The following is a 22,911-nucleotide window of genomic DNA, read 5'->3' as shown; positions in this document are numbered from 1 at the left end:
TGAAATCTTCGTCTTGATTTGCTCTTGGATATATTCTTCTTCAAAATCGTTACGGATGTCTTCTCCCACCTGATCTTCGATATTTTCTTCCACTGTATCTTGATTTGTAACAAAGGAAAATTGTGATGCAATCGAAGGCTCGTATACCCTTGTTATTTTGATAGCTTCGATATTCTTGTCCTTCAGCATGGATGATATATATGCTAGGGCATCCGCGTGCCTGAGATCCCTTCTGCATAAGTGCCGGAACTTGATGTTCGGAATTTGTGATGCCAATGTTTGGACCAAGGCCATGTAAGCTGAGAGGGTGTCGTCGTACACATTGTATTCGAGCCCTATTTGTCGTATGACAAGCTGCGAATCACTTGTCAGTCTTACATCAGTTACCCCCATCTCTATTATCAAGTGGAGGGCATGTACGACTGCCTCGTATTCGACGATGTTGTTAGTATGCTCTTTGAATTCTAACCTGAGTGCCTGTACGATCCTTTCTCCAGTTGGGGTGGTGATGACAATGTCTATTCCTTCCCCTTCCTTATTTTTGGAACCATCAACGAAGACTTCCCATTGTCTTTGACTCGCGGGTTCGAGGACATCAACTGGATCCTTGCTTTCCTCGTCGGCTTATGGTATTCCCCTAATCTCTTCATCGTTGTCCAGGGGGAGGTATGCTAAGAAATCCGCCAATACTTGGGATTTTTGGGAATGTTGAATTTCATGAATGATGTTGAATTGGTCCAGGTGGGTGTTCCACTTGGCTATTCTACCTACTTTTCCCGCGCTTTTGAGGACTGCTTCCAGTGGTGCTTTGCATGGGACGCGGATGAAGTGAGTTAGGAAATAGGTTCTCAGCTTTTGAGTATCTCATACTAATGCCAGGATGAGTTGTTCGATCTTCGTGTAATTCCTTTCCGCAGAATTGAGGGTCTTGCTGACATAATAGATAGGATGTTCTATCTTCGTATTGGTTTTGACCAACACTGCGCTAACTGCGTCTTCTGTCGCTGCTATGTACAATGCCAAAACCCCATCAGGATCAGGCTTCTGCAGGATTGGAATTGAAGCCAGGTATTCCTTGATTCTTTGGAAGGCTTCTTCGCATTCTGCGGTCCATTCAAACTTACTCCCTTTTTTGATAATATTGAAAAAATGTTTGCATTTGTCCGAGGATCGGGCAATAAATCTGCCCAAGACTGCTAAGGACCCATTGAGCTTTTGCACTTCTTTTAAATTCTTCGGAGATGGCATTTCCACTATGGCCTGAATCTTCGCGGGGTCTACCTCAATACCCCTTTTTGTTACCAGATATCCGAGGAATTTCCCTGAGGTGACACCGAAGGTGCATTTTTCTGGATTTACTTTCATGTGATGTTTCCTCATTGCTTCGAAAATATCTCTCAGGTCCTGGTGGTGATCTTTGCGCAGCCTACTTTTGACGAGCATGTCATCAACGTAGACTTCTAGGGTACTACCAATCCATGGCCTGAAGATAGCATCGACCATTCTCTGGTAAGTTGCCCTTGCGTTTCGAAGTCCAAAGGGCATTTTAGTGTAGCAATAAAGGCCATGCGGGGTGTAGAATGTTGTGTGTAGTTGATCTTCTTCTGCCAAGGCTACTTGGTTGTAACCAGAATATCCGTCCATGAATGACAGCTCTTCGTACCCTTCCACTGCTTCAACCAGTTGATCTATGCTCGGTAGGGGATAAATGTCTTTTGGACATGCCTTGTTGAGGTTAGTAAATTCGATGCATATCCTAACCCCTCCATTTTTCTTAGGAACGACGACCATGTTGGAGATCCATGTAGGGTATTTGACTTCCTTGATGAAGCCTGCTTCTAGTAGTTTCCGAAGTTCTTTTTCTACTGCCTTATGATACTCTGGTGCAACTTTTCTTATTTTATGCCTGAAAGGTGGCGTGCCTGGTTTGATGCGCAGCTCGTGTTGGATTATTTTTGGATCAATCCCCGGCATGTCTCCTAACTTCCAGGCGAATACATCCGCGTATTCTTTAAGTAATTTTGTTAAGGAATCTTCTCTTTCTTAGTCCATTATGGTCCCTACTTTGATCATCTTCAGGTTTTCTTCCGTTCCTATGTTGATTTCTTTTACGGGCTCCACTGGTGTGAACACCGGATTCGGGTCCCCAAGGACTGAGACGTTCTTTAATTGTTATTTGGTATGTTTCAGTCCTTCGTTGGCTGATGAAGTACTTGCCTCTGTGTTAAGGACATTATCATCTTTTGTCAAGCCCTTCCCTGCGGTTTCCTTGAGGAACAGGTCTATGGCCTTTTCTTTCGCAGCTTCTTTATTTTTGATCCTTCGGGTTTTTCGCTGCTCTTCATGTTCGTTGTTGATACAATCCTGAGTGGCCTGACACTCTTTTGCAGAGACCCGATCTCCCTTGATTTCCATTACTCCCTCGGGTGTAGGGAACCTGAGATATTGGTAGTAAGTTGCTGCCACTCCCTTGAGTTTATGTACCCACTTTCGTCCAATAATGGCGTTATAGGGGGATGGGGCGTCTACCACGCTGAATCGTGTTTCTACTTTCATGGGCCCGGCGTTCACCTGCAACACGATGTCTCCCAATGGCTTTGTGGGCGCTCCGTTGAACCCGTAGATGGTGTATAAGAGGTCATCAGCTGTTCATCATGGAGCTTCATCCGTTTGAAGGCGTTCGTAGAATAGAACGTTCACTGAGCTTCCCCAGTCGATGAGGATCTTTTTGAGGTTACATCCGGCCACTGGTAGTGTGAGGACCAAGGGATCGTTATGGTCTTCCATATCTTCTTTGATATCTTCAGTATCAAAGATGATAGGTGTGTCCATCCACTCTTCGTGCTCGTCCACCTCTAAGCCATCAATCTTATATAATTCGCAGTGGTCTTCGAATTTCTTTCGTAGCCTCTTTCCTATCTGCGATGTAAGTGAGGGCCCTGCGGCTTCGGAACACGAGATGATGTTGATTGTGCGGTTTCCCTCTGGAAGTTGGACTTGCTTGGTTCGTTTGGATCTGTCCTCGGTGACTTCCTTTCGTATGTATTGCTTGAGTTCGCCAGCATCAATCAATTTTTGGATCATTATTTTGAGGTTTTTGTATTTATCGGTCTGGTGTTCATTGAAGCAATGATACTCACAGTAATCTTTAGACTTCTCGGTCCTTGGGGGATGTTTTACCTTAGACCACGGCAACTCCAAATTTTCTCTTCCTTTGATCTCTCGCAAGATCCGAGCGTAGCTAGCATTGAGATTCGTGTAAACCTGATCTTCGAATTTTCGATCGTCTTTTCGTCGTTCATCTCTTCGTTCCTTCTTATCTTCGTGCGGTCGTTCCACTGAGCTATTTCTTTTGGCCCCGCTGGTTTGTTCTGCGGAATTGGTATGGTGAGACCTCTGCGTTTGTGCCCTCGGGTTCTCACGCTGGATTTCTTCAAGACGAGCATACTTCTCAATAATTATTCGAAGATCTCCTTCTGTCTTAGGTACGCTTCCGTGGATCTCAACAAATAGTGGACTCACTCGGTCTAATCCCCACTTGTAGCAGTTGATGCTCACTACGGGATCCACACTCCCTATGGCTTGGCAGATCTTGTGCCATCTGTTGGTGTATTCCCTCGTGTTCTCCTTGTAACCAATTTCCAGAGAAAAAAGTTTATCCATTCCGGTGTTGACAGCTTTGTTGTACATGTAGGTTCTCAAGAATTTCTCTGCGAGTTGATCGTAGGAGTTGATGGAATCAGGTGGCAGGTTGTCAAACCAAGACAAAGTCGATCCCTTCAGACTTGATGGGAAATACCTACAGAGGACGGCGTCGTTTTGACTCCATCGGGCTAAGATACGATTATAATACTGGATATGTGTCGTGGGATCACTGGATCCGTCATAGCATTCAAAAGTTGGGACAGGGCACTTTAACGGAATGGGGGTATTTGCCAGGCGATGAGTTAGGGGTGTGTAATTAGCCTCTTTCATCACCTCTTCAAGCCTTCCTCCTCCTTGTTTGGCTTTTAACTGCCTGATCTCAGCCATCATCTCATCACGCAGCTCTTCCATTGCGCGGTAATGTCCCATGTTCTCATGCTCAGTTGAGCGTTTCTTTCTTCGATCTTCACTGTCATAATAGTCTAAGTCTTCGGCGGCATATTACGGATTGGATGCACTGCTTCCCCTAGCGGCGTTTGCTAGGATGATTCTTCGGTCTCGATTAGGCTCTGGTGCCTTAGAATTTGCTTCGTCCAGTTGTTGGCTAGTCTTCGTGCTTTGGGCAATCCTATCTTTCAAGTCTTGGTTCTCTCTGGCCAGAAGAGCTACGACATCTGCGTAGACCTGCTGGCTCTTTTTCAATTCTTCGAGCTCTGTCATCAGTCGGTGGGACTGGTTTGATCCCTGATTGGGAGTTCCGGCTTGTACCCCTACGGCCATAGTTCCCACTTCGTCTACTGTGTGTATTAAGGGTGGTAGAGGATCAGCTTCAATTGTTGGTATCTCCAAGTTTGGTCCCCTCGGTTGAGCTTCCACCCGCGGTACTAAAACCACTGGTATGGTTTGATTCTGACCGTTGGTTGACGGCATTCCGAAGATTGGTGGATGTGCGGGCTGATGTGTCATAGATTCTTCACCCCTTCTCTTTGTTGACGGATTTGGTTTGAAACCAAAGTCTTGTTAGCTTCTGTAGCCTGGAGGGCCGCAACAGTTGCGTTGTTCTTTGTGGCTGCTGCTTTGAGAGCCGCGGCTGCAATGGAGTTAGTGTTCATACGTGAGGTGATTTCCGCAGCATCCTGCCTCTGAGTAGCTGTTTTAGCTTTGCCTCCTTTCTGCTTGCTTCGGGTCATGACCGGGATAATCCTCGGTGTCTCCTTTGATGAGGCTTTGGTTTTTCCTGCCTCTAGTATCTTTTCCATTTTTAGTCCTTTTCTGCATAGGGGAATAAATAAAGAGAACCAAAGATATCCACGAGGATCGGGTTAGTGCCATTCGTATCCGCAAAATTTGTGGAATAAAAGGAAATGAGCTGCCCAAGGGCCTTAATAAAAGAGAAACATAAAGACTCCATCGGTCTAGTTTTCGCAATACAAATCCTCTAATAAACAATCATGGACCTTGTTTTCAGACTACTTTTGAAAAGGAAAACTCTTGAAAAGGCAGATCTGTAGCGAGAACTCATGAATCTGGATTATTAAGTTTTAGTTTTAAAAGAAAAACGCCTCACGTGCAAATCTGTGATAGATAGCCGTGGATTTGTCTGCTTTGAAATGAGATCCATAGCGAGAACTCAAAAAAGCCTTATTTCGGCGAATAGGAAGCGAGCCATTCAATGTGTGAGTTTTATTTGTCTACGCCTTTAAGTCTTTAGAGATGTCACATCGTGAATATTTCACATTGAACCTACCCACCTCCTCAAGGAACAAGGGCCATGCTCTTCACTTAATCCCCTACATAAATCACGCTGCATTATTATTTATTTGTATGTCAAAATCGGACCAAATTTTGAACTTCCCTCCTATTCTATCCTCTTCTTCTATTTAAGAAAAATCTCCATTAAATAAAAAGAGAAGTACAGAAAATACAGTTAAAGAGTGTATAAAAAGTACTACTGTTTGATAGAGAAAAGAGATAATGAAAGAGGTTACATTAACTACACTACAAAATCCTTTGAACACACCTCGTTACTCTGCCATACTCCAAACTAAAAGAAAAACATCTCTTCCCACTTCAATTCTCCTTCCATTTCTCAATAATCAATCTTTTCCAACTAATTCTCACCTTCTACTTTACCACAGAAACCCTAAATTGAAGGTTTTATAATCTTCTCTTTATCTCTTCATTTTTATGTTCATTATGTTATATTGATTTTATTTCATTTTATTTCATTTTTTTTTGGTTTCGTTTATTGATTAGTTTCTTGCAAGAGTGATTTCCGGTAAGGGAGTGGAGACTGGTTTGTATTCTTCTTCATCAATGGAAGCTGGTGGTGATGATGATGATGAAGAGGAGGAGGATTCTGAATTACCAGTAGAGCTTAGTTATACAAGAACATTACCTCCAGCTTTGACATTTGAACATGGAATTAAAAAGATTAAAGTTGAAATCGATAAATTGAAATTGAACTCACCTAGTTCTAGAAGCGGCATTTTGCGGTTTCAGGTATATTCATTTTTATTCAGCTCAGTAGATTGTGGTTGTTTCCGAGTCTTCATCTATTACATTGAATGTTTTGAGTCACGGCGGTAATGTTTCCTAATGAGTGTAGGTTGCAGTCCCACCAAGCACAAAGGCATGGAATTGGTTGTGCAATCAACCTCAGACACCAGAAGTGTTTCCGCAGTTTTATCTTTCTAAGATGGATGTTGATAAAGAAGGTGTTGACTTGCATTTACCTAATGGATTGCTTGGAGTTTCCGGAGTCAGTGCTGCTGCTCAATTTACGTGTAAAACTACAGATGCCTCCAAAGAACGAAGCTCAATCAAAAGGTAATAACTTCCTTCGCCTGAAATGCCATAATGTTGCGGCCGTATGGATTGTTGGACTTAAGGTCTATGTGTTATGGGACGTAACTAAAGCTTTGAAGAATCTTGCTCCATTCTGCTGCAGGTACCTTTCAGTTGCTTCACCCTTGATTAGAGCTTATGGATTCGTTGGCATACATTTCGACACAGAATCATATAAAATGAGGCGTGAGAATGGTTCGTCTTATTATTTCATCCCTCAGGTGAAATTACTTTTTCTCATTCTTTTGGGAATTAATTTGGAACACATTCTTTTCCAACTTACAGACTATATCATTGTTATGTAAAAGTTGACAATGCCTTAGTTATATAGTTTTGGTTCATCTTTTGTTTTTCTTCTGTCTGGTATCACAGCTTGAGCTGGATGAATATGGCAGTACTTCACTCTTAGCAGCAACACTGGCCTGGGATTATTCTTCACCTCGTTCCTTCAACGAAGCCATGAGGTCTTTGGAGCTATCTCTTGACCAGGTAGCATGTGGTCGCTATCTTCAACCAACTCTACACTGTATATGTTTAAATGCTTTGTGAATCGAAAATTTGTTCTGAGTATAATCTTGATTATGTTTGTTGTAATTTCATTTCAGGTGGTCAGTGGTTTATCAATTTCAGATGAGATCTGCCAGAATAAGTTTGTTAGCTCTGGTCTCACTCAGGCTAATCTGGTGGATGACAAAATGGTATTCCTTGAATCACTCTTATTTTTGTTTTTAGCTGTCCTTACTATCTTCAGAACTTTTAAGTAATTCTGCAGGACTGCAATAAGAGTATGGCTGTTTGTTTTCTTAGTATGTCATATTTTATCACCAGTGACGTGCAAGTTGTTTCTCATGCATATGCTCTTTATCGATTGATTTCGTTCTATGCTAGCAGGCATTAAAAAATAAGCTGATTCTTTTCAATTAAAAGAAGCAGCCAAGAACTTCCATTGCGATGTTGTTGATTAATAGGTTAGGTTGTACTCTATATAATTGCTTATTCTGAAGCACTTGAATGGCCCAATTTGACAGCTTTCTTATTTGCAGGTATGTATAAATGTTAATTCGCTAGTTGAAGAGGTTACTGCTGCTAACCGTTTGCAACTGGTATTACCTTTATCCTGGTACTAGATAGTCCTTCAATATCTACTTCTACATATGTTTTGCAGAAAGCATTAACTGTTTTCTGGAACTAGTAAGACAAGTTTGTCTGGAAGCCACAATAGATGAAAATAGTGACCCAACTGATTTATTGTTACCGTTCTTGCAGGAAAGGGCTCAAAGTTCTTCTCAGTTTTATTTCAGGCTCTCACCAACCATTGAATTTACTGGTAACATGGTACCTATCCATTACTTGACCAGTTAACTTGTTTGAATTGTCAACGGTAACCCGGTTATGATTAGTTGCTGTTCCTTTTTCCTCTCTCGTCTCACATCTCACATATGATTTGCATGGTCTAGCTTTTCGGTTGTGTTGACGTGCATGTATTGTAAAAGAGTTCACTTATCCTATTGGAGTATTAAAGTGTCTAATTAGCAAAGAACTTCTCTCATATATGTATCTTCAGTTGGATCGTCCTGGTGAAAGGAGTTACTCATTGCAAAAGTCTGCCAACATCAATGCTGTGTGGGCAACACTTATTATTGAGGAATGCTGTAGACTTGGTTTGACGGTAAGTTTTATGTATTGACCACCGACGCATATACCAGCTACTTCAGTATATTATCTCCTTTTACATGTTTATATCTTGTACACCTCAACCATAGTAAGTGGAACAAGTACTCAATGCTTTTAGCCTTTCAGTTCTCCTCTACGTTCTAATTTTCTCTCTATTTTAGTATTTTTGCATTGCTCCAGGATCAAGATCGTCTCCACTTGCAGTTTCTGCATCTACTCACCCCCTCACAACTTGTATTTCATGCTATGATGAACGCTCACTTGCTTTTCATGCTCTTGGCTATGCAAAAGGGTCTACCAAACCAGCAGTAGTAATAACGTCATCAGGCACTGCAGTCTCCAATCTTTTTCCAGCAGTGAGATTCTTTGTTATCTTTTCTTTTAATTGAGTTAATTATTTATGTTTATTCTGTGTATCACTCTCATCCATATTCAAGGTAAATTACACTAGCTGTTCCATATGACTATCCATGAATGATCTGAGTCATGTGCATCCTATGTATATATATCATCTCTGTAAAAATAAATCATGATAACCTATTATATGCAGGTTGTGGAGGCTAGTCAAAATTTTGTGCCACTTTTATTGCTCACAGCAGATCGTCCTCCAGAGCTGCTGGATGCTGGAGCAAACCAAGCCATCAATCAGGTTACTATTTCCATCACACACCTGTGTATGTTATGCAGCTTGTGTTGAATTGAAATACTTCTTCTCGCTCTTAGTTTGGGCGCTGATGCCTTGATGTCTCGTAAGATGCTAAGAAAGCTCACCTAAATGTCTCTATGTGTAGTATATGGATAGAATTTTTTTTCTAAGATCAACTCTTGCTGGTGTGTCCAACTGCTGATAAAATTGTAGAGGTATCGAACTTTAGCCTCCTAAGATTCTTGAACCATACTGTCCAATACCAGTATAACTAGAAGATTGATTTAGGATCTTGTGATAGAATACAACTCGAAATTTTCGCATAAACATTGTTGATCCCTTGTGGAAAGACACCGATGGTATATTCATAGTGGATAAGGGTTTTCCTGTTACAGTTTTGTGGGATGTGAACCATGTCAACCAACTACTCGGGGCATCATGAGATGCATTCAAAGTAGTCCATGAATGGTTCGCCTATATGACATGTGAGTCTCTGGGAAAACACTAGTACTGTAATGTGGTGCATTGTCCTCTAGAAAGTGAGGTGTAGCGCTGTTGAGGCATAATTAAGCCATTTCATGGAGGAAAAAGTTCGAAACATTCTAACTTGGTAAGAACAGATAGCCAATAGTGCTCAGGATGGTGGATGCTTTTAGATGTCAATTGTCCATATAGAATGCCCATCAGCATTTCCGATTCAGGTTGCAATTTGTCTGGTATTACATCTTCAATTCAAAAGTTTTATTTGACTACTTAAGCTTTAACTATTTGAATTTCAGGTCAACCATTTCGGTTCATTTGTGAGATATTTCTTCAACCTACCTCCTCCAACTGATGATATTCCTGCACGAATGGTTCTTACAACTCTTGACTCTGCTGTTCACTGGGCAACCCATGCACCATATGGTCCTGTTCATATTAACTGTGCTTTCAGAGAGCCATTAGAAAATACTCCAAAACAATGGAGGTTGAGCTGCTTGCAAGGATTAGACCTTTGGAAATCAAGTACTGAACCATTCACTAAATACATAGAGATGCATCATTCACATCCATGTATACAAATGGATGAGGTTGTAAACTTGATTCAATGCGCTAACAAAGGGCTGCTCATAATAGGAGCCCTTCAAACAGAGAATGAGATGTGGGAAGCTCTTCTCTTGGCTAAACACCTCTCCTGGCCTATTGTAGCTGACATCTTGTCGGGTCTACGATTTAGAAAAGTTTTGACTTCATTTCCTGAAATTGATGAAAAACTACTTTTTATAGATCATCTTGATCATGCTCTTCTCTCAGATTCAGTCAGAAGCTGGGCACATGCAGATATGATAATTCAGGTATGCCTTCACTGTCTGTCACCTTATATTGATGATGGTGTTCTCCTAAACAAAACCTTGTCAGGATGGAAAATATATCCCAGTGTTTTATGTAAAGCATGACTGCTCAGTTTGAACTAAGTTCATTGAAAACATTTTCTCAGAAACGAATGCGCCTATGATTTCATATTGTGCACTCAATTCGTGTTTTGCATTTCAACAGATAGGTAGCAGGATAACGAGCAAACGCATAAGTAAGATGATAGAGGCCTGTGCTCCATGTCCATACATTGTGGTTGACAAGCATCCTTTTCGTCACGATCCTTCTCATATTGTAACTCATAGGATTCAAAGTTCGATAAGTGCATTTGCTGATTGTTTACTGAATGTTGACATTCCAAGGATGATGACCAGCAAATGGAAGGATTGTCTGCAAGCTTTGAATACAATGGTAACTGTTTCTCATATGATTACTTCCTTCTTAGTTATATCTTATCCATATTAAACATCATATATCTTTTGTTTCATTCCAACATACAAGCCTCATCGTGACCTGAAGAACCGTGGTTCCATGGATTTGTGTAGAACAGTTATAGCATAATTAAAAGCTTGGACTGTTAAGTTCACCCGGTAGGAGATATTATCCATCTTGCTTTTGTTCAATGTCATTTTACTTCCAACTATCGGTTTTGCAACCATTCGGAGAATTAGAAAAAACTCGGACATTTCATGCAGTATAGTCTTGCAGATCTATTATCATTTCTGACCTCGTGGAATTTGAACTGACCATTCAAAATCAGTCCATGAGGTAATTTGTGTCCAACTGGGTAGAGTTTTCCTTTAATGATCATCCTAGGGTTCTTTCTAAATGTAGTGATCGGTCTTGTATATTTATTCAATACTTGTAACTTTTAAGGTGTACCGTTGTTGGTTTTCACTGACTGAGAAAAAGTTGATACGATTGGCATTGATAATTAGCTGTGTTTCTAGGTTGCTCGGGAAATTGAATTCCAAATACGTTCTGAATGCTCACTGACTGAACCTCATGTTGCACGCATAATTTCGGAAGCACTTCCAAGTGATGCTGCATTGTTTATCGGGAACAGCATGGTAGTTCGTGATGCAGAGATGTATGGGTGTGGTTGGACGAAACCTGCAATTGATGTTGAAACTGTTAGGTCAGATTCGGAGTTACCATGCCTCGGGATACAAGTGGCTGGGAATAGGGGAGCAAGTGGTATTGATGGATTACTTAGTACAGCTGTTGGTTTTGCAGCGGGATGCAATAAGCGAGTAAGTAATTCAGTTTTAAGGTTTGCTTAGTTGTATATCGATCTATTTGGCCAAACCAGACTGCTCAGGATATATGAAATCATAGCTATGACATAGCTTCCTTCCTATCAAGTTTTCATTCATCATGAATCTGGTCCTGAATTTCTTTCTGCATTACTAGTATAACCAAGCAACATAATTCTGTCATAACACACAAAATTCAACTTGAGAAAACCCTACTTAAGCTACTGTTTTCATGACTATGTTCAGGTGTTTTGCGTTGTTGGGGACATTTCTTTCCTTTATGATACAAATGGATTGGCAATTTTGAATCATAAGTAAGAATCCTCCCCACCATTTGCTAAAGTGGCATCACCTTCCCCTTCTCAAGTGATAGATATCCTTCAATACATAGTCATGATTTTATAAATTATTCAAATTGCAGATGTTGATGGACTACTGTTTATGCAGGTCAAGGAGAAAACCAATGACGATTGTTGTGACAAACAATCATGGCGGAGCAATTTTTAGTCTTCTTCCGATTGCAAATGTAACTGAACCAAGTGTACTAAACCAGTTCTTCTACACCTCCCATAACACGTCCATTGGCAAGCTGTGTGAAGCTCATAGGTAATACAACCAAAACTTATCACTCGCCTGTGATACTATGCCCCCTTATAAAACCAGCCACTTTGCCATGTAATTGAAAATTTTTAAATGGGATGATCACTCTTCCTAGCAACATTGATCTTTACTTAGGCTATTGGCTTTTTCAAATTTCTTTCAGTTGTTGGAGAAAGGGTAGCATCTTGATGACACCTATTAGGACGTGATGTCACATGTTAAGAACTTGATATCATTCTTTTCCTTTTTGTAAGGATGTATGCAAGTTAATTTTCAAGTCGTTTTAATTGTCCCTGAAACTGTGGAAGTGTAGCGTGAGGCATTTACAAGTGCGAACAAAAATGGAACTCCGAGAAGCTTTAATGATAGCAGAGCAGGAACAGACCGACTGCTTAATAGAAGTTGAAAGCAGCATCGAAGACAATGCTAAGTTTCACAGGTTTCACTATCCCTTGCTCTGCATGTGATATTCTAACTAGTAGGCCTAGTGTTTTGTTTGCTATAATACCAAATTTTGTGTTGCTTTGCAGAACCTTGAGTGAATATGCTTGTCAAGTAGCAGATCATACCTTTCATAACCTATCAAGACTTTCATCTTTGGATCATATATCGAGTGGGTTCTTCCTTTGTAGGATCCACCAAGTGGATTATTCATTGTATAGGCAAGTTTTCTTTATGCACCGCTAAGTTGTTGGAAAGAGAAAATGTTCAAAATATGAAGGCAATTAAAATGTCCATGGTCTACATGTGTCCGATATGTAATACTTATTCAGAGATATGATTTGTTCCAGGATTCAACTCTCTGCTCCACCTACTTCTACTCCCCTCAGCGATAAGTCCTCTGTATTTCATAGAGAAGGGTTCCTTATATCTTTGTATCTTGATGATGGAACTGTAGGTTTTGGTGAGGTAACTCCATGGCCTTCTTCCTAAAGCTAACATAATTACTTTCAGTGTTTCTCTAACCAATTCTAATGTAATCATTCTTTTTAACTTAAGTTATTATTCCTTCAACAGATTGCCCCTCTTGAGATCCACAAAGAAAGTATGTTAGATGTGGAGGAGCAACTACGGTTTCTTCTACACACGATCAAAGGAGTTAAGATTAGTTATCTCCTTCCTTTGCTCAACGGGTCATTCTCTTCCTGGATTTGGGAACAATTTGGTATTCCGGTATGTCTATCTGGTATACGTAAAATCAGAAGTACAATAATATATGCTGTTTTGATGCATACATTCTTGATGAAACTCATATTCAAATTTTTTCTTTTAATAACGTTTCTTAGCCAACCTCAATATCACCAAGTGTTAGATGTGGTTTGGAGATGGCAATCCTCAATGCAATAGCAGCAAGAGAAGGTTGTAGTTTTTCAGACTTGCTGCTCAGTCATGAATCTGCAACTCCCAAGTCAAAATTACTTGAAACAGAAACCACGGTTAATAGGATGCCAAGAATACATATATGTGCCCTTCTAGATTCTAGTGGGACGCCTGAGGAGGTGGCTCATATTGCCGGGAAACTAGTTGAAGAAGGATTTACCACTATAAAGCTGAAGGTAAATAGGTGATTTCGTGTATGAGTATCATTTTTTTCTTCTACCGCAGTTAAGTGCTTGTATCCACTTTAACACCGTAACATGGACGATTCAATGAGCAAACATTTTTCACTACAGGTTGCACGCAGAGGAAATCCCTTGGAGGATGGTGCTGTTATCCAAGAAGTGAGGAAAAGGGTTGGGGACCAGATCAAACTACGTGTAGATGCTAACCGAAAATGGACGTATGAAGAAGCGTGTCAGTTTGCAGCTACTGTGAAGTTTTGTGACCTGCAGTATATTGAGGTACGATGAGCTGATTTTGGCTTTCTAAGAAAAATACTTTAATGAAAAAGGTGTTTCCAGTTACACTAAATGACTTGTTCCATATACAATGCAGTTTTTCATTCTTTAGTTGTTATAATCCACTACTTAGACTGGTTGTTATAATCCACTACTTAGACTGGTATAATATTGGGTACTGTAGAATGCAGTTTTTCATTCTACAGTTTCTAAGTTGCTAACTGAATCCATTAATTCCTACATGCAGGAACCTGTGCAACTGGAAGATGATATTATCAAATTTTGTGAAGAAAGTAGTTTACCTGTAGCGATAGATGAATCTGTTGACAACATCCAAGGAGATCTTCTCACTGGGCTTGAAAAATTCACACACAGAGGAATAGTTGCTGTAGTAAGTACAGTGACATTTTAAATGAATTGTATGTAACTTGGAAACGGGAAGCTCTGGGAAAAGAAAACTCCTTAGTATTCAGCTTATAAAAATCCTCTCAAAATACATGAATCATAAATATATATGCATTGTAAAGGTTTCCACTTGATTTTCATCAGCATGATCTAATTTGTGGTTAATGGTCTTGTCAGGTTATTAAACCAAGTGTCGTTGGTGGATTTGAAAATGCAGCTTTGATTGCTAAGTGGGCTCAGCAGCAGAATAAGATGGCTGTTGTCAGTGCTGCATTTGAGAGCAGTCTCAGTTTATCTACATATGCTCAGTTTTCACATTATCTTGAAGTCCAAAATATGGAAATATGCAGAGTGAAGAAGAATAAGGAACTACATGAACCTATAGCCCATGGCCTTGGAACATATAAATGGCTCAAGGAAGATGTTACCAGTGAACCGCTAAAGATTCTTGGTCGTCCTTATAGTGACACAGTAGCTGCATCACTGAAAGATTCTGCAATTGCACTTCAAAAGTTCAAAATCGATCCTAAAATCGTTCAGCGTAGTTATAGTGGGGAGCAATTTAAAACGTATGAACTAAAGGTGGATCACGAGAATTACAGTTGTTCTTTCAAAGTTCATGAGACTGGAATAGAAACAAATGTGAGTATTCTCTGAAAACCTGGAAAAGGGGCATTCTGTTGATTTTCACAGTTGGAAAAAAAAGAGAAGTTCTCCTAATTTTCAGAGCAAATTTTGTGCGACATCATGTAAATACGGAGCTGGATCCCATGCTTGCTTTCCTTCTTAAAACTACTAACTACAAATGGTTATGGCTATTGCAGAACAATGTACTTGTCTTTCTGCATGGATTTCTAGGAACTAGTGGAGACTGGATTTCCATTATGAAACCATTTTCATCAACTGCAAGATGCATTTCAATCGACTTACCAGGCCATGGGGGATCAAAGGTTCATAATCACGGCAACAATAAGGCAAATCAAGACTCATTCATATCAACTGAAGTAATTTCAAATCTATTGTCCAAGCTAATTCACAAGTTGACCAATACTAGAGTGGTTATTATCGGATATTCAATGGGAGCAAGGATTGCATTACAAATGGCGCTGAGATACAATAATCAGGTATTTGGTGGATATCCATTAGGACCATTACACAGACACAGTAAATAATATATAAATTTTTTTTACTGAACTTGACTCGGCTACTAACTTTTATATAAATGTTGTCATGAAGATCAATGGAGCTGTTATAATATCGGGAAGTCCTGGAATAAAGGATGGTGAAAGAAGGCGAAGCAGAAGGGCTCAGGATGATGCAAAGGCCCGATTCCTCACAGAACATGGTTTGCAGTTCTTCTTGGAAACCTGGTACACTGGGGCGTTGTGGAAGAGGTAATTGTCCGCTCTCTTTCCCTTGTTGATTTCTTTCAAACCAATTGAATAAAAAAAATTTAAAAGTCAGATGGTTTTCTCTCCTGCAAAAAGATAGACTTCGTATGCAAGTGTAGTTTCTGTAGTCAAGTAGGCCTAACAATTGTTCCTGTTGAGCAGCTTAAGAGACCATCCAAACTTTAAGCAAATCATATCCAGCCGTATGCAGCATGATGATGTTCACTCTCTAGCAAGATCTCTATCCGATTTAAGCACTGGGAGGCAACCGTAAGCCGGCAGATTTCTTTTAATTTTTTTAATTTTGTACAATTTTTTATAATTATTTTCTATATTCGGGGAAGATTCCTCAACACAAACATTAGGGTATGTAGAACTAACATGGGCAAAAGTTCGTTTTGGTGTTATCTCTCTAGACAAACAAAATGCTAGGGTGTTCACATGATCCTGCAGTCCAAACTGAACTCTCATCTTGTCAGGATCCAAACTCCCTCTTTTCTCTTTTAAATTGGTTTACTGGTTAATTCACAATCAATATTGAAATAGTTGGCCTGGGATCGTTGTAATGATGATTTGGACTGTTAAACAGACAGTAATTTATATAACTGATCTGAATGTAATTGTTTGCACTGCAGCTCCTTGTGGGAAGAGTTAAAGCACTGCAAGAAACCGCTGTTGTTTGTTGTTGGAGAAAAGGATAAAAAGTTCAAGAAAATTGCTCAAGAGATGTGCCACGAAATTAGCCTAATTCCAAATAACAACAGCAAAGAAACTCCACAAATGGTCGAGGTTCCTGATTGTGGTCATGCTGTTCATCTCGAGAATCCCCTTCCTCTTATCAGCACGATAAGCCAGTTTTGGAGAAAACTGGATTAGCTGAAACTGATCTCTTCTAATGCAAATGCTGCTTTCTGTAAACGCAGGATTTCCAGGTAAACAATAATTCTGCACATACACTTGAGGACCCAAAAGGTAAGCTCGACCAGATCAAAGTGCATCATAGTACACCGATTTATTACAAGGCTCAGGAGGTTTATACCTCGAGTCTCACTTTGAGAATAAGCAGTCATGTTAAGCTTCCAGGCGGCCTACTTGCTGTTTGTTATGCTTATCTTTTATGTAATAAATTCTTGAAGATGATCAATAAAATAAATGGAAGAGTTTCAAATTAATATATAAAGTGCATTTTTCAGGCTTAGGTGTGCCTTGAAAGACAAAATGCCTCAATACCTGCCTTTTAATAAGTCAGTTCATAACTTTGTGGGTAGAAGTAACTACTTTGAGATATTTTCCCATTTCTGTGGGCACAAGAATAACTCAATAAAATTCCACAAAGAAAAAAAATGATGAAGACCACTACGTAGCAAATTCTTCCTTGAAAAGCTAAACAGATCTGAGATTTAAAAACCCTAAAGTTCAGATTTAAACTTAAACAATACAAAGACGAATAATAAGTTTGTCGAGAGTGGAAGTGTTAATCAGTATTTTTATTTTTATGGTAGATCGATTCATCGGCCAATTATTGAATGAACATGTTACACGTATAACAAGTTAAGCATTAACAAGTCTATAAAACAGTTGATATCTGCTGAGTGAACACGTATAGCAAGTTCGAGCACTAAAAAGTCATTAACACAGTTATACATCTACAACTCTACTTTGCTCAACACAAGAAGAAGAAGAAGAAGCAGAAGAAGCAGAAGAGAAACAAAATCAAAGCTCCTGACAGGTAGTGTAACGAGGTTCAGAATATGGGCGCAGGAGTTGCGGTCTTTATTACACTCACTGTCTTAGCAGTCTTCGCAGTACTTGCCTTAGTGATTGTGTTATGCATAAGAAGACACTACCAGAAGGAAAAAGAGAGATCTCAAGAAATCAGCTCGCGTGCAGGCAGAAATGGAAGAATGTTTATGTCAGGAGGTGCTACTGGAGGTGGTGATGGTGCAGGTTGTGGTGCTGGTGGAGGTGGTGGCTGATAATTAATGTATTATGTAAAAATGTTTCCCTCTAAGAAACAGATTCCTGTGGCGGAGGTGGTGGCTGATAGTGTATCATGTAAAAATCGTTTCCTGTTAAGAAACAGATTCCTACGGTGGTGGTAGTGGCTGTAATGTATTATGTAAAAACTGTCGTCTAAGAAACAGATTCCTAATTTGGTTGTAAACAAATTCCTGCAGTTTTTTCATTTTCCCGTGTTCTTCTTTTCTACTAATAAGTATCAAAGCTCATGCGGAACAAAAAACAACAGAAGAAGATGAAGACAAGGCCCGTATATTCTTAAAATCCACATTTCATTGAAATGATATCAAGAACAAGCTAACCATGTATCTCACAGTCCCACTGATGTGCAAAAGAAAATCATGAGCAAATTATTCAACACGACAAATCCTAAAAACATTACTGTTAAATAACATATATCTTTGTTTCTTTTCATACTCACTAAGACAACAGCAAACAATAACTACCAAAATCATCTTCAAAGATCAATAATTTGAGGGACCTGTGGAGAAAAGCTTATCTACAATGTATGCACAATCTACTGCTCGTAAAATATTTCATATCTGACCTGATCATAATCATCTCTTGAGACGTCTCGATCAACAGCTCTTCGGGTTCTCATCCGTTCATAATCAGGATCATCTGTAGGTAATTCATATCGACAAACAGGGCATGTATTACGCATACCCAACCATGGTAAAATGCAGTCTCCATGATAGAAATGAGAACAAGGCAGTTTTTTCACTTGTTCCTCCATTCCCATTTCATCCCTACACACCGCGCAAATTGCACTCTTATTCTCCACATCTTCTTGTGTTACAACAACCGACGTAAGATTTTCTATAACAGTTCTGGCAGCAGGTGGATTACCTCTAATAAAACTGTCATGTTCCGCCACTTGCCCAAAGAGAGTCTCATATTCCGCAGGGTAAATATAACCATCATGATCCCCCTCATGTTCCAGTTCCACATTTCTATCCAAATTGTTTACAGCCAAAAGCACTTCCCATTCTAATGTCCTCCTCATCGTCTCTCCTCCTCCTTCACCCACTTCCCCTGAAAGCATCTCAGTCGAAACGAGTCTCCCCACTTCAGCATCAATCATCATATTCATAATTTCTCTCTCATCAGCCCTTTCATCAACTTCTTCCCACTCAAAATCCTCATTCAATTCTCTTTGAGCTTCCTCCAAACGTAAAGAATCCCAGCGTAGTTGAAGACCCGAGTCCTCCGGGCCACAACCAAACCCATCATGATCTTCTTCTCCAGAATGAAAGCCAATCCCAAAAATTCCATCTTCAGAATCAGAATCTGACCCAATTCCTACAACTCGAAGACCACCATCTCGAAAAGTTTCAACATTTCGCACATCAGAAGACTCCCCAGTATCCCTTCTACTCACATGATAATTATCACCCCCAAATTCCTCTAACATAAATCTACTATTATCATCATCATCATTCAAATCCCCAATTTCCCTATTAGAACCCAACCCTAATTCAACATAATTAGCACCCATTTCATCATTTTCATCAAAAATCCTAAACCTATTATCATCATCACCATCAGTAACATGAGTTTCATCCTCTTCTTGATTACAGCGTTCGAATAAATTGAAAACTATATTTACCTGATTATAGTGTTCTAAAATAGAATCAGAACCTGAACCTTCTTCTTCTTCATCAGATCCAACGAGCTCAACACAAGTTTCTCGCTCTTCGAAGATGATTTGAGTGTGTAGAGAGTGATCAAAGGAATCGAAATTCAAAGGAGAAAAAGGATCAAATTCATCAGGATCAGGTTCATATGATGAGTAGATATCATCATCGTCATGATCACAGAAAGAATACCAGTATGGAGCAGAACCTAAGGTTTCAATTTCTTCTTCTTGTGGTAGATGATGATGAAGATCTGCAACTTCTGCCATGAGATAATTTTGAAACCACGAAAATTGATACCCTTTATTACTATCGCTCTTGGCTCGTTCTGGACTTTATACCGAGATTGCTCAGATTACTATATTACCCTACCATTTTTATTTATTTATTTATTACTTTTTCTACTATAAATTTCATAAAAGGAAAATGAACTACAATCGAAGTTCCAATCCTTCCGGGCTCCAACACCTTTCTGAATAACTAGTCGGACTCTATGAAATAAATAGTTGCCTATTTTTACATTGTAATCATGACAAGCTGTGCAATTCCTCGGCCTTTTCAGAAAAGCAATCATATCTTCTCCAAGTTCTCCTAGGTGAAGAAGGCTAAAGCGCAGAAACCATAACCAACAGTTCTATACTTATCAAAATATTTAGTACGTTTACGGGAGACAATATAAGAAATAGCGTGTCCAGGTTGGTAGGTACAGATGCCGCCGCCTGTGAAGGACGAGATGCATGTTACATCAAAGCATGTGTCTTTCCCATTATCCCAGTTGTAAACTAGGATATCAGCTGGTCTCAGGTCAGCCTCATTGTTAGACAAGATACCTAAGGCTACCTCTTTTCTTGCATGAACACCTGCTCTGAAGCAAACATCTACCAAGGTGTCGCACACAAGGTCATGACGAAACTTAAGACCTACATCGCTGGCGTAATGGAGGATATGGTTCCCAAAAACATCTCTTTATTGCAACTTGAGTAAAAACTACCTTCCTCAGATAGTCGGATACCTAATCGGTAACAAAGAACTGAGCTAAACTGGCGTGACTCAATACTTTTGTTAAGCCCGCTGATAGGAATATCCATGAGATAATTTTGGGATTTTTTTGTTGTTGTTGTATTGCCACAAGACAAAGACGCGCGATGTCATGTAGAATTTCATGTATTTCCTTCTTAACAGCTTCGAAGTAAGGGACTCCCAAGGTTCTTATAAGATGGGGGACAAAATCTTGGATGTTGAAAGTATAAGGTAAAGAGATACCTATATGTAGTTGTCGATAACAACTTGAAAGGTGGAGCTAGTGTCGGTAACTTGCGTGTTGCGAAGGATGTTGTCTTGTACATATTTGGTTTGAGCCCAAGAAGCAATGAAGCAATATTGACTGGTATCGGACATAGTGTACATACCAAGCCCACTATCTCTAAGGGGAGAAGACGTTATGCGTTGTTGCAATGGAGTGAACCCAGGACCATCATCCGTGATTATTTGTCGCAGGTATTGGTATAGATGGTTGTCGAAGTACGCCAGAACTTTTTGAACAACAATAATGTTTGTTGTGCATATAGTGAAATATAGACGGGATGCACCAGCGCATCTGCGAAGGAGTAGCAATTCACTCTGTGGGTCACGTAGTTTACGTACATAATCCATCAAACAGATCGTCTTAGTAACCCTGCCCATGATTACCTAAGCACAAAACTGTGTATCCAAACAAATATGCCCACAAAGAAGCTTCACACCTCTTGAAGGTTTGCCTATATTGGATGGAATACATTTGTTGTTGAATTGCACGAATCTGAAGTGGGCCAAAATACTTCGGTTTTGCTAATGTTGAGGTGCATCCCCCTGTAATGTCCATTATATCTTGAATGATATTGAGGGCGTTGGCAACTTCTGTAATCTCCTCTATTAAGGTACCGCCATCTAAATACCATGCGTTGAGGTCAAGCTTACACATCCTTTCGATATGGTGTATAAGGGGATGTAAGGTCTAAAAGAAAAGTATAGGTCTTAAGGGGTCACTTTGTTGCACAACCTGAGCGGAAGAGACGAAAGTTTCACCACAATAAAGACGTGCAGGTTTGGCGAAGAAAAACTCAATCCATTTTGATAAGGCATGGCGCTGCTTCCTAATTTCCTGCATCATTACAGTTATATTGATGAGGTTGAAGGCATTGTTGAAGTCCACTAACACCATAGACATATTAGCATGATGTCCTTTAGCTTCTACAAGCCTATTAACAACATGTAATGTGCCTCCCCACCTAGTGGCGGATCCACAGGGGTACACCCGGGGTCGCCTGCCCCCATAGAATTTGTGAAAATTATTTTTTATCAGTATGTTTCTCCTATATATTGACCCCCCCAGGCCCCCTCAATATTACATTATTTGCCAGTATAATTAGATAAAATCCGTAACCAACTCCCCCCTCTAATACTCAGTAAATCTATCCACACATGAACTCAAACCAAAACTACCCTAAAAGTAAGGATTTGTTATACAATAGATTCCTGGTATGCCGAAAATAAAGATAAATTCCTTCGGTTCAAAATCGAGTTTCTTTAATTCTTTTACTGTGATTTCTTTATACGATCCATATGGTTTATGATTTTATCAATTAGATTCGATAGGAATCACTTGATTTCTACTTCTATATTTGTATGAACTGCCTAATATGTGATGAATAATAATGCCTTCGTTTGCGGTGCTTATATGGGTTACTACCTATATCACCAATTAATTGGAGGATTCATGCTTCAAAAATGAAAAAAAAAAAAAAACTTTTGGAGGATTTTGATTTACTGTTTCAGTCTTTAATGAAATTGTGACGTTATTTTTTAAGATAAACTATTGTAGAAATATTTTACGTAGCTGTTTGAGGGTGAAAACGGTTTCTGCTGATTTTGATAATTTCGGGTGTGTGGGTGAGAAACGAATTTAAACCCTAAACAATGTACTGCAAGGGAGTACTTTAGATTCTAGAGATCAATCTGTACAAATCCGGCCTAAACCAATAAATGGTCGTTCCAGACTTGCTTCGGTCACAAAGTGAAGGAGAAGGGTTGGTTTTGGTGAGGGAAGTGAAGAAAGTGTTGAGACCAGAATAGTTGATTCTAGAAGAGTAGTTGTTTTCTACGACTTGTATCAGAAAGTGGGAAGCTAACAAATGGAAAGCTAGCAAATGTTTTCTGAGTGTTGTAGGATCCTTACCTGAACTTGTTGTTCGGTGGAAATAGGTAATGCCTATTTATACAAGTCGAAGTGAAACGTACTCTGATCTCATTGAGAAATGGAAAACGGGTGAGTAAATGGGAGGAGGTGGTAACCGGTAACGCCTGGAATTGATGTTCCATAAAAGAAAGTGTTTCACCATTACTCCTTGTATTTACTAACCGCCTCATGCTTATGACACTTTCTTATAACGGGCGTAGTGTACGCCGCACGCTGTAAACCGCCAAACCAGTACCCAATGAGCATCCCCCAGTTTGTGACATGCGTTGATGTCTCGAGTGTTTTCATGGAAAACATGTAGCACGTTGTTGTTGTCTGGCAAGTTGAGCTTGGGAGACTTGCCGGCTCGGTGGTGACCTTCGACG

The 22,911-nt window shown here is 39.8% G+C and overlaps 2 protein-coding genes across 4 annotated transcripts; one reads left to right on the top strand and one right to left on the bottom strand.

The window, feature by feature from the left end:
- The first annotated feature begins 5,639 nt into the window (after positions 1–5,639).
- Positions 5,640–16,823, top strand: LOC113281895 (protein PHYLLO, chloroplastic-like). 3 transcript variants are annotated; one of them, XM_026530799.1, is made up of 29 exons: positions 5,640–5,799; positions 5,902–6,147; positions 6,254–6,474; positions 6,596–6,713; positions 6,865–6,981; positions 7,098–7,190; positions 7,536–7,595; positions 7,759–7,827; positions 8,057–8,161; positions 8,328–8,522; positions 8,717–8,815; positions 9,592–9,817; positions 10,079–10,146; positions 10,349–10,576; positions 11,116–11,418; positions 11,668–11,735; positions 11,869–12,027; positions 12,335–12,460; positions 12,552–12,683; positions 12,813–12,930; positions 13,039–13,194; positions 13,308–13,577; positions 13,695–13,862; positions 14,107–14,250; positions 14,442–14,906; positions 15,089–15,388; positions 15,501–15,658; positions 15,818–15,925; positions 16,291–16,823. In XM_026530799.1, the coding sequence occupies exons 2-29, from the start codon at positions 5,962–5,964 to the stop codon at positions 16,529–16,531; spliced, it is 4,701 nt and encodes a 1,566-aa protein (XP_026386584.1). In that variant the 5' UTR covers positions 5,640–5,799; positions 5,902–5,961; the 3' UTR covers positions 16,532–16,823. The 3 variants fall into 3 exon arrangements, with proteins under 3 accessions (XP_026386584.1, XP_026386583.1, XP_026386585.1); XM_026530798.1 differs by having other exon boundaries at positions 9,592–10,146; XM_026530800.1 differs by lacking the exons at positions 5,640–5,799; positions 5,902–6,147; positions 6,254–6,474; ... (1 more) ...; positions 6,865–6,981; positions 7,098–7,190 and adding an exon at positions 7,399–7,460 and having other exon boundaries at positions 9,592–10,146.
- Positions 16,824–17,927: 1,104 nt separating this feature from the next.
- LOC113281894 lies at positions 17,928–19,622 on the bottom strand. Its single transcript, XM_026530797.1, has one exon. It carries the CDS (start codon positions 19,578–19,580, stop codon positions 18,192–18,194), a length of 1,389 nt encoding a protein of 462 aa, XP_026386582.1. The 5' UTR covers positions 19,581–19,622; the 3' UTR covers positions 17,928–18,191.
- Between the last annotated feature and the right edge of the window lie 3,289 nt (positions 19,623–22,911).

The sequence above is a fragment of the Papaver somniferum genome, chromosome 5, assembly GCF_003573695.1.
Source record: "Papaver somniferum cultivar HN1 chromosome 5, ASM357369v1, whole genome shotgun sequence".
NCBI lineage: Eukaryota > Viridiplantae > Streptophyta > Magnoliopsida > Ranunculales > Papaveraceae > Papaver > Papaver somniferum.
Note: the sequence above shows the minus strand (reverse complement) of the source record. Positions and strands in the feature narration are given on the sequence as shown.